General features: G+C 38.1%; 1 protein-coding gene across 2 annotated transcripts in view; it reads left to right on the plus strand.

The window, feature by feature from the left end:
- The window catches only part of LOC105172787 (vacuolar protein sorting-associated protein 8 homolog), a 12,298-nt gene extending 737 nt beyond the window's left edge, over positions 1-11,561 (plus strand). Inside the window, exons 2-20 of one of the 2 annotated variants that reach the window (XM_020697114.1) lie at positions 1-1,133; positions 1,412-1,723; positions 1,810-1,998; positions 2,102-2,222; positions 2,298-2,455; positions 2,545-3,145; positions 3,356-3,420; positions 3,502-3,603; positions 3,783-3,925; positions 4,130-4,185; positions 4,495-5,138; positions 5,573-5,763; positions 5,877-6,183; positions 7,600-7,869; positions 7,975-8,084; positions 9,655-9,988; positions 10,447-10,857; positions 10,972-11,188; positions 11,277-11,561. The exon at positions 1-1,133 is cut by the window's left edge and continues 1 nt beyond it. In XM_020697114.1, the coding sequence (XP_020552773.1) occupies positions 1-1,133; positions 1,412-1,723; positions 1,810-1,998; positions 2,102-2,222; positions 2,298-2,455; positions 2,545-3,145; positions 3,356-3,420; positions 3,502-3,603; positions 3,783-3,925; positions 4,130-4,185; positions 4,495-5,138; positions 5,573-5,763; positions 5,877-6,183; positions 7,600-7,869; positions 7,975-8,084; positions 9,655-9,988; positions 10,447-10,857; positions 10,972-11,188; positions 11,277-11,302 (5,390 nt within the window). In that variant the 3' untranslated portion in view covers positions 11,303-11,561. Of the gene's footprint in view, positions 1,134-1,411; positions 1,724-1,809; positions 1,999-2,101; positions 2,223-2,297; positions 2,456-2,544; positions 3,146-3,355; positions 3,421-3,501; positions 3,604-3,782; positions 3,926-4,129; positions 4,186-4,494; positions 5,139-5,572; positions 5,764-5,876; positions 6,184-7,599; positions 7,870-7,974; positions 8,089-9,654; positions 9,989-10,446; positions 10,858-10,971; positions 11,189-11,276 lie in introns of those variants that run through there. The other variant, XM_020697115.1, reaches the window with a different exon arrangement.

Below are 11,561 nucleotides of genomic sequence, written 5' to 3' on the forward strand. Positions count from 1 at the left end.
CTCGGTCAATTACAACGCCCCACGCCACCGCCATCAAATTAAGAAGAGCTACCACCGGTGTTCTTAAGAAGTCGGTCTCTGAAACTACAGAAAAAATTGCCGCTAGTGATGATTCGTCATTGTCGCCATCAGCTGTGGCTTCCAGAGTTTCTGAGAACGGGTCTGATGCTGGCGCTTATTTGGAGAGCTTGGATTATTCGGCCACTCAGGGCAACAAGTCTCATGAAGAAGAAGAGGTTAAGTTGGAGCAATTTCTTATGGGAAATACCAATGTAGACTCCCCAAAAACAGATGCTGGTGGGGGATATTCTGCTGGAGATAGGGTTCAGGAGAATTTTGATAAGGTTGCTGAAGATGCAACCAACTGCAAGACTCTAAGCGAGGCAGCAGATGTCAATGGAAAATCAAGGGTCGATGAGGACGATGAATGCAAAATGCCAACTTCTGAAAGCCAGAAGGCTTCTCCTATTGAAAACGAAAAGGATTTAGCCTTGGACAAAGTTAATCTCAATGAGCAAGTCTTCTATCCCTTGTTGGATAAAAATATTGAGGAATATCCTGAAGTCTATCCTGCTGATGAATCAGGTAAAAATGATAAGAAGGTTGGACCTACAACAATTCTGATTGATAATGACCATAAGGAAGATCTAACTGGTGGAGAAGAAACAAGTGATTTTGGGAATGTAGTGGCTGAAACAGGGGATGGTGATGCTGCTAGTACGCTAAGTGTTGTTGCTGATATGCTTGGGGACTTGGCTTTAACGCCTGAAAAGAAGGTGGACCATACAAATTTGCAGCAGAATTCTCATCCTTCTTTAAAGCCACTTGAATTGGCTGAAGAAATTGAGAAGAAGCAAGCATTTACGGGTTTGCACTATGAAGAGGGTGCAGCTGCACAACCAATGAGGCTTGAGGGTGTACCAAGGGGTTCTACTGTGTTAGGCTACTTCGATGCCGATCCCAATAATGCTATCACCCAGACCATCTCATCGCAAGCTTTCCGTCGAGAGCATGGGTCCCCTCAAGTTGTGGCTGTACATTTAAACTATATCGCAATTGGAATGTCAAGAGGGTCGATCTTTGTTCAGCCTAGCAAGTATACTGCTCATCAAGTTGACATCATGGATGGAAAGGTTCAGTATTCTACTTAATTGTCACTGCCTGTTTAAGGTCACTGGTTTCAAATTGGACATGTATTTCACTGAGATAACTGATAAAAACACTTTTTGGTGTTGCCAATATTCAAAGTTATTACATTATTTACCCATCTCTTGAAGGGTGTTTAGCATCACCAGTACATGGGTATATTTTGTTGTAGTTGCTTGTAAGTTTTATTTCTTCAACTAGGAGTTTCATATTATTATATTGACCTGTGTTGCCTACTGAATGGTGCAAATGAATGCGCTTTCAGATGATGTCACTTGGATTACAAGGGGATAGAACTCATGTCCCTGTAACTTCCATGTGCTTTAATCAGCAAGGAGACCTACTCTTTGCAGGATATGGTGATGGGCATTACACTGTCTGGGATGTTCAGAAGGCCTCAGCACTTAAAGTTATCACTGAACATAAAGCTCCAGTGGTTCACATGTTATATCTGGGCCAAGATACTCAGGTTACTCGACAGTTTAATGTGGTTAGTGGCGACAGCAAGGGTGTGGTCAAGTTGATTCGGTTTTCAGTGGTTCCATGGCTCAATAGGATATCCTATACAAAATCAATGGTAGAGATTGATGCTTGATAAGGAATTTGTTAATATGCGTTATCAGCTTCCTAGAACTGATCTATTTAAGTTAATGTTTGGAACAGAAACTTTTAGATGAAACTACTAGCCGAGTAGTATGTGCATCTCCATTGCTCTATGGTGAAGGTCATGCAGGTGCAATGATTTCATCACAGAGTAGCAGTGCCCTGACTACTACTAGTATTAGTAGCATGATGGGAACCATGGTTGATGAAGGTGTTGTCATATTCATTACCCATCAATCTGCTCTAGTGGTATGAGTTCTTTTCCTTCACTTTATCCTATATTACTGTTGGTTATATGCTTCAAATTGGCTCTGTTTATATCTTTATCTTTATGATATCATATCCTATGTAGGCAAAAGTTAGTCCCACTGTAGAAGTGTATGCTCACATTCCCAGACCTGATGGCGTGAGGGAGGGTGCCATGCCGTATGCGACATGGAGATGTATGTCACAGTCACTTGGTTCTTCCTCTGGTATGTATGAGTAAAATTTAATGTTTTTTAGCTGCTGATGGTTTCAACATGTTAATTTCAGCTTTTTTCTCCCAGAAAATGCACTTGTTGAGACATCAGATAAAGTTTCACTGCTTGCCGTTGCTTGGGATCGGGAAGTTCAGGTTGCTAAGCTTTTGAAGTCGGAGTTAAAAGTACTCGAGAAGTGGACTCTTGAATATGCTGCAATTGGTCTGGCGTGGTTGGGAGATGAGGTTTGACTTATACGACTTTTCTAATCCTTGTCATACAAATTTACTGAGTCTGATCAGAAAATTATCATGGTTTTTCTTGCATCGCCCAGATGTTGGCAGTCCTCACTTTGACAGCTCAACTTTATTTGTTTGCAAAAGATGGAAGTTTGATTCAGCAAATGAGCTTTTCTTTTGATGGATTTCGAGGGGATGATCTCATTTCCTATCACATATATTTTACTAATGCTTTTGGAAATCCTGAGAAAGCTTATCATAACAGTGTTGCTGTTAGGGGTTCTACAATATACGTACTTGGACCAGACCATCTTGTTGTTTCCCGCCTTCTTTCCTGGAAGGAACGGATTGAAGTGCTGCGAAAAGCAGGTGACTGGATGGGTGCCTTGAACATGGCTATGACACTTTATGATGGTGCGTCACCTGGTGTTATAGACCTTCCCAAGAACTTGGATGACATACAAAGAATTGTTATGCCCTATCTTGTGGAGTTGCTACAGTCATATGTTAGCGAAGTATTTTCCTACATATCAGTTGCACGTAACAACCAAAACGGAGAGCTGGATCAATCCGATGAGAATAAGGAGCAATACACCCGTGTTGGTGGTGTTGCAATTGAATTTTGTGTGCATATCAGGAGAACCGACATCCTCTTTGATGATATTCTGTCTAAATTTGATGATGCTCACCATAAAGGTGCTTCACTATTTCTTCTCTGGTATTATTGGAGTTGAGACAAACTGTTAGTAAGATTACATAATATTTTTTCTTAATGTAGTTGGTCTAGCTATTATTGCAGTCAATTGTCAGCATTGGGACATTATTGTCATCCCAAGTGGTGATTTTTAATCCGAGAATAGATGTTTGAATTCTATCATTCATAAATACTTTCTTTTCTTATTCTAGAGACATTCTTGGAGCTTTTGGAACCATATATTTTGAAAGATATGTTGGGATCTCTTCCACCTGCGGTATCCTGATCCTCAACTTTTATACTCTATTCATTTGCATACTAGCACTGTCATCATTTTAGTAATTGATATGTTTTGAAGATCATGCAAGCATTGGTGGAGCATTATAGTAAGCGAGGTTGGTTGCAGCGAATTGAACAGTGTGTCCTCCACATGGACATTTTGTCCTTGGATTTTAATCAGGTAACATATAGTAGCTTCACAGATTTAGCAGATTGTTTCATTAGTAAAGTGGCAATGCTCTCTTGCAACTGCCAGTAGGAAAGTTTCACTTGCATAATTCTTCATGCTTGAAATGTTTGATGAAACTATTTTTATTCTTTTAATAATGGAACTGGTAATATCTTATAATTGTACCATAGGTTGTTCGCTTATGCAGGGAACACAGGTTGCATTGCGCGCTGATATATTTGTTTAACAAAGGCCTAGATGATTTTAGGACGCCTCTTGAGGAGCTCCTGGTTGTACTACGAAATAGCATAAGAGAAAATGCTACTTGCCTTGGGTAATTCTTTGTGATTTGTAATTTATAATTGTATCTTCTGGGAGTAGTTAAGGGCCTCCGGCTGCTTGTTTATTTGTTATATTTATAGAAAATTATCCTATTGATGTATCAAAATCTACCTTGGAAAACACTTTGATATGCTTTCCCCCTTCTTCTCTTTCTATTACCGTGTCAAAATAATGATATTGTGACCTATGGGAGCAGGTACCGGGTGCTCGTTTACCTCAAGTATTGCTTCAAGGGTCTTGCTTTTCCTCCAGGTTTGGCTTCAACTGATGGTCTGAGTGTCTTTCCTTTTGGACTTTCCTGTAAACCTTTCTTTGTAGGTCAAAAAATGAAAAAGGAGATAACTAAATTTGGAGAGGGATATGATAAAGTAAAAGCAACCAGTGGTTGACTTGTTAAACTGTTATGAAGAGCAAAAGTCTTATGATATTGGGCAGTCAATTTAGTTTATTTGAAATGTCTCTGTTCTTTATTCTTGATCAGCGGTGGTAGACATGATGTATGAAAACTAAAATGTTTCAGAAGCAAAAATTTCTGAGTATTCAGTTGTCTCTAATTTGCAGGACGAGGAAATCTTTCTCCCGCACGGCTACCCTCTCTTAAAAAAGAGCTTTTGCATTTTCTGTTAGAGGATTCCAGTGCTCCAAATTCATGGGCCGTTACAATATTACCTCCAAATCGAGCCTATGCCAACCTGCTTCATCTTTTAGAATTGGATACTGAAGCCACTCTGGAGGTCTTAAAATGTGCTTTTACAGATGTTGAACTTCCTAAATCAACTCATTCTTTCCAGGAATCAACCAATTTCAATGTGGAGTCAGCTGAAAGTCAAAAATTGGTTCAAAAAGTTGTGGATATTCTTTCTGATATTCTTGATGCAAGTTACTTCCGAGCTGGCAGTCCAATCTGCAGTAATGATATTGATTTGGTGGAACTTTGGCCTTCAAAGAAAGATGTAGGTCACATGTTTGATTTTATTGCTTACTATATAGCACATGAACAAGCTAAAGTCCCTAGAGATATCCTAAGTCAAATATTGGAGTACTTGACATCAGAGATCAATCTCTCAGATACTGTGTCAGGGACGACAATTGAAGTCTTCAAAAGGAGAGAGAGACAACTGTTGTCACTGCTACAAGTAGTGCCTGAAACTGACTGGGATGCTCCTTATTTATTATATTTGTCTGAGAAGGCTCAGTTTCATCAGGTATTTTAAATTTTGCATGTTATATTGCTCGCCATTTGTTAGTTGAAACCAAAAGTAGGAGCCAGTAGGTGGGGAAGTGAAATAGAGTACAAATCCCTATGCATTTACCATCTGTTCGATAATGAATGGGGGAGCAGGAAGAATGATAGTCCAGTGACAAACATGTAGTTGTGTTTATTGTTTCTCTCCTGAATACAGAAACTAGGGAAGGTTTCCCTTCCATCTGATTCTTTCTTGGTTTTCCTTAGATTTTTCCTGTTATCAAAGACCATAAGTTAGAAACTATGTTGCCTTTGTTTTTACTCATAAATTACATATTTCACTTTCTACTTTGTGAAAACACACCTTATTTGTTCTAGATATTCCTCAATGGTAAAAATGGGTCTTTGACTATTCGCCTGATGCAGCTCCGCACATCTTATTTGCTTATGTAGGTTTGTGGCCACATCCATGCCATCAGGCATCAATATGTTGCTGCTTTGGACAGTTACATGAAAGCAACTCATGAGCCAATATATGCATTTTCATTTATTCATGATATGCTAAGGCGACTTAGTAATGGAGAATTTGATGCTTTTGAATCTGCTGTTATTTCTCGCATTCCAGATCTTTTTAAGCTGAGCAGGTAACGGTTTGGGCTTGAGTTTCTCATAATTTTGTACATTTATGATTGATTTACAAGAAAGGGTTATTCTTTTTCCTCTTTACTGATGATTCTTTTCCTTCTGAAATTTTCAGAGAAGCAACTTACATTCTAATTATTGACCATTTTTCTGGGAGAACTCAATATATTTTTTCCGAACTTCGCTCTCAACCAGAAAGCCTTTTCCTTTATCTCAAGACAGTTAATGAGGTTCATACAACTGGCAACCTCAACCTCTCTTGTCTAGGAAAAGTTGAAGTTTTAGATTTTCCTAGTGCAAGTAGAGCTCAGCAGCATTCAACAGGTGTTCAAGCTTATCTGGAAACAATATCCAGCTCCCTAAGACTTCTGCACAACAATCAAGTTAACATGACTGATGAGATGACAGAGCTGTATTTTGAGGTGAAAGTTCCTGTAACTTATTAGTAATGCTCTGTCAAAAACACATCCAAGGTTTTTCCAACTGCTAATGCATTTTCATTTTTGTTGTCGTTTCTTAAAATTATTGCTTTTGGTGATAGCTCTGATTTGGTTTCCTGCAAGATCTTTTGTCAAAATTGCTGTGGTTGCAATCCAAACTCTGTGGGCACCACTACTTGCTCAGCATATGCATGGGTGGATATTGGAAGAATAGTAGTAAATTGAAGTTATTCTGGGGTTTTTGTGCTTAATATTGGCGTCATTACTGAAAGTCTTATCTGGCATCTAGGTGTTACATGCGTTGTTTCATCTCTTTTGCTTAGAAATATTCTTTCAAAATGTAGGATCTGGTTGCATCTGTCACCTAGTGCATATATTTCCCAGTTACAGGTTTAGCTATTGTCAGTTGGGTCTGTTGAGTCACTTCTCGTCATTATATTGTCAGGTCCTGTCCATTAGTATTGACATTATTATTTGCTCCCATTAAATAATAGTGACCAAATATGGGGTAAAAACCCAAAAAGATAAACCGAAGAAGATAGAAACATGTTAGAATTGTGTTGTTCATGTTGACTCATGTATCTCTGTACCAGATTGAATTGAATTAAATGGCAAAAAAACCCAAAAAAAAAACCCCCCCCCCCCCCCCAACCCCAAAAACAAAAAAGAAAAAAGAAACCGAAGAAGATAGAAACATGTTAGAATTGTGTTGTTCATGTTGACTCATGTATCTCTGTACCAGATTGAATTGTTTAGTTTGACTGGTCATGGTTCTTGTTCTTAGATTTCTGTTGGAATGTGATTGAATGAGTTAGAAATGTGCACCACTACATTAACATGAAGTAGCTATGTACTGGAAATGTTTCTTGATTTGGGATCTGTAGACACATCACACTATACTAGTCCAAACTTTGAGTTACAATCGGTCTATTGATTTCTATAGAGATTATCATTTTAAACAGTGACAATATCCTCGATGTGGAGAATTGTTCGAGGATTGCCCATGCTTGCAAAGTAATACCTGCATCTTTCCAGTTAGTTGGGTCATAAGAAAGATGTCTCCGATGAACTATCGATACTAGGAGATAGAACTTCGCCATGGTTTAATTGTCTTTATTCTGTGGATGGCAATCACATTTTCCCTTCCAGTTTCTTGTTCTCATCACTGCAACACCCCAACCCCTCACCACCATTTTTGTGAAGTTTTTAGCTTACTTTTCCTATTTGTTTTTCTTGTAAAGATAACAATCATCTATTTTCTCATGTTCTCTAACCCATCTTGTCCCGAAGTTTGCTTTTTCTTCCATGCTTAGATTGATGGTGATGGATATCTATTTTGTATATCTTTTAGTTTCCTGAGACTGAAGGGTTAAATTTCCTTGTGTTTTCCTGCTGCAGCTGTTATGTCGATATGACCGTGATTCAGTTCTTAAATTCTTGGAGACTTCTGAAAGCTATAGAGTAGAACACTGTCTGCATTTGTGCCAGGAATATGGAATAGTCGATGCTGCTTCATTTTTGTTAGAAAGGGTTGGGGATGTTGGAAGTGCTCTTCTTCTCATTCTTTCTGATGTTAATGACAAATTTGTCATGCTTGATGCGGAGATTGAGAAAACATTTTCTGATACTGTAGTGAATAATCTCAATGCTGTTCTGAAGATAAAAGTGGTATTTTCAAATTTGAACAAATTCATATCCCTCTGCCCTTGTGTTTCAGTTTCTCTCGGTCTGGTCTCATCTCTCAGTAATGTCAATGCTTCAATGCTGTTGCAGGTAGCTGAAATTCTTGATGTAGTGCATGCTTGTATTGGATTATGTCAGAGAAACAGTCCCCGTCTAAAACCTGAAGAGTCTGAGTACCTCTGGTTTCAGTTGCTTGATTCGTGAGTTAGTCACTTTTAAATTAATGCTTATTGATTTGTCTTCTTTTGGTTTATGATGTCTCAGAGTTTTTTCTTGCTTTCATCACGGCTTTTCTTTTACAACTATTATATCCAATAGGGTGCTTACTGATTACGATGATTTCCTATATGAAATGGCTTAAAGTGCGCACATAATTTTGTTTGTTGCTTTGAAGAAAGCAGCTGAATCTTTGTGATTTATAGCAGTCAACTGTAAACGATTTTTAAGTGCTCAGCAGGTCGCTGGTTGCCTAAGCTTAAGCTATCCGGGCATGTCTTGTTGGATTCTTTTAGTGAAAATTGTGAAAATTAGGAGTCCAAGTGTGTGGACAGTGATCTTGTCTGTCTATTGAAGTAATAGTGACACTGACATCCATACTTTTTGTAATCAACAATATACTTGAGTTACTTGTCAAAGTAATCAAATTGCTATACTGGCTGTGGCTATTATCTCCAAAACCAACTTGATTGTGCACACTGGACAGCGAATAAGTTAATTTTGTCCAAATTGAATGGTTATCTTGATAATTGACAAAAGTTTTATGGAGAAGTCCTGAATATTTGGCAACTCATACATAGCAAGACTGAAATTGTTTATATTTGGGACCACATCTGAAATTATTTATTGTTTTGATTGTAAATATGCTCTGTTGTTAACTAAAGGTGCCAAATCATCAACATGATATTCAAAAAATTGCATGGGTAAATTCCAGATTGTTTCTTAATATCTTAGGATTTACCCTTAGTTTCGATCAAGAGTTAGCTGTTGATGGATATTTTCTTGGCCCTCACAATTATATGGGTGATTAGCAACCATTTCTTGCATTCTCAAAGAAAAACTACTAGGTGTGTTTCTTCTAGAGTTTTAGATAAAATATAAAGAAAGGCCTTCTATAGCATCTAAACTAAATTTTATATAGAAAAATAACTAAAATAAACCAATCAGACTCCTTTTATCTATCTCTCATTTATTCGTTCTTTTCTATTTTTTTCAATCCTCTTTTCCCTTTCAATCGTTGCTTTTCTTCTTTGAAGATGATGAAGCATATAAGAAGAAGGCAGGGAGAATATATAGGTGATGTTAGGAAGAAAAGAAGGAACTCTTGATAGTGGTGGGGAAGAGGAACCTATAACCGGTGAGAGAAAGGAGATTGGGGCTCGTGAGGAGGAAGAGAGTTGATTTAGATATCATATGATGACCCTCTTTAAATTGAGTTAAAACAATTTGAATTGGGGCAAAATATTCGGTTAGCAATTAATAATTTGATCATTATTTACAGTTTAAGTGGGAGAGTGCAAAATTTGAAGGTCTTTTTCAATAATATGTAGGAAGAAGATGACTGCTAGCCGGCAAACTTGTGTTTTATACATTTAATGGTTTCCTCAGGGGTTCTTAATCTTGTTGTACTAACTCCGACTAAAAGAACAATGTTAATGTTCTTAATGTCACGTTTTCTGCAAACAAAATTCAAAGCAAGCTTTGATGGGATGAAGCTTCTCCGGTGCTCATTTTCTTAATCTGCTCCTAATATTTGCTTTATTTTCATTATAGGTTTTGTGAGCCTTTGATGGAATCAGGAAATGCTAGAACAGATTCTGAAAGTGAAGCACTCAAAGACATTCTTGATGGATCAATGGGTGAGTTGGAATCTAAAGAAGGATGCAAATTTAAATGGAAAGTCTCCAAGTGTCATAAAGGTGCTGGCATAATGAGGAAACTGTTTGCCATATTCATCAAAGAAATTGTAGAGGGAATGATTGGATATGTGCGACTCCCAAGGATCATGTGGAAACTTCTTTCTGATAATGGCAATCATGAATTCGGTGATTTTAAACTTACAATACTTGGGATGCTTGGAACATATGATTTTGAAAGAAGAATTCTGGTGCGTCTTCTTTATCTTGTATTCTTCCTTAGAAATTGTTTATCTTATGATGGTGTCCAACTTGATTGTGTTATCAGTTGTTTGTCTCTGTCCTCGGGTTGGAGTGTCCTTGAGGCTCTGCCCTTCAACTGTTGTTTGGTTGGGGCAGATGCAACTTCGGAACACTGAGACAAACATTCTTCTCTTTTGGTTTAAGGTGAAAATGAATCATAGGCTGAAAGGAGAAACATGAATGAGACCAGGTCTTACACTTCTTTGAGAGTCGAGTCTTTTCTTTGTTCTTTTACATGTAATTTTATCCTCTGTAGGGTGTAATAGCAATTTAAGTGACTCTTTGATAGTGACTATTATGTGATCTGGAGTTTTTAGTGGTGTCAACTGCTTGTTTTCAGTGGGAAGGGTGTACTTCGTTGTAAGTTAGCAGCCGGTTTTTAAGACTGTTACTTTTTGTTACTTAGGATGCTGCAAAGAGTTTGATTGAGGATGACACATATTATACGATGAGTTTACTGAGGAAGGGGGCTTCACATGGTTATGCCCCTCGGAGCCTTGTCTGTTGTATCTGTAACTCCTTCGTTACTAAAAATTCCGCTGATTCTAGCATTCAAGTATTCAGCTGTGGTCATACAATGCATCTCCACTGTGAAGTCCAGGAAAATGGGGCCTCATTTAGGGGCACCGTTTCAGGATGTCCTGTTTGTATTCCTAGGAAGAAAGCTCAAAGATCAAGCGGCAAATCTACACTAACGGAGAATGGACTAGTGAGTAGATCTTCATCAAGGACACAGCAGGCACGTGGCTCACCAGCTTTGCATCCTCATGATCATGAAAGTGCGGATAACTCCTACAGTTTGCATCCACCTTCAAGGGTATGTTCTAGTGTTTATTTTGTTTGGGGTTTGTAGGGTCTTGTCTTTGCTTCTTTTCCTTAGCCAAAAGGTCCATATAATAAATTTGCCAAGTCCGGATCTTTATTGCAACAGTTCGAGCTCTTGCATAATCTTGAAAAGGATCAGAAATCAATCCAAATAGAGAACGTGCCACAACTGAGGCTTGCACCACCAGCTCTTTACCATGAAAAAGTAAAGAAAGGAATTGCTATCTTAACTGGAGAAAGTACCAGCACTCTCAAAGCCAGGACTAGGCGACTGGGGGATGTGAAAGTGAAAGGATCATTCCCCCTGAAATCAAATTTATTCGGTGAGTTATCATAAATTCCATGATACAAGTTTTTGGTTACCAGACTAACCAAACTGGGTTTTTAATCTATTTCTTTGTCAATTTGAAGGTAAGGGAAAGATCAATAGGAGGTAGCGGGAAACATTCGTGTCGGTGACGTATTGATGATGCAGCAACTCATGGCTGATATTTGATCGAGAGATATTTTCTGGAGAATAAAGTTGCTGATTATTCTATTTTGGTTTTGGTCCTCTTTTGACTGTAGATTGTGTAGATAACTGTTCTTACCTGTTGTTTGTAACTGTATTATGTGTACATAACGCATGAATAAATTATTCAGGAATACCATTGGTGATACTGCTCGTTCAGTATACAGAATTACCCTTTTAGATAA

The sequence above is a fragment of the Sesamum indicum genome, linkage group LG10 (assembly GCF_000512975.1).
Source record: "Sesamum indicum cultivar Zhongzhi No. 13 linkage group LG10, S_indicum_v1.0, whole genome shotgun sequence".
NCBI lineage: Eukaryota > Viridiplantae > Streptophyta > Magnoliopsida > Lamiales > Pedaliaceae > Sesamum > Sesamum indicum.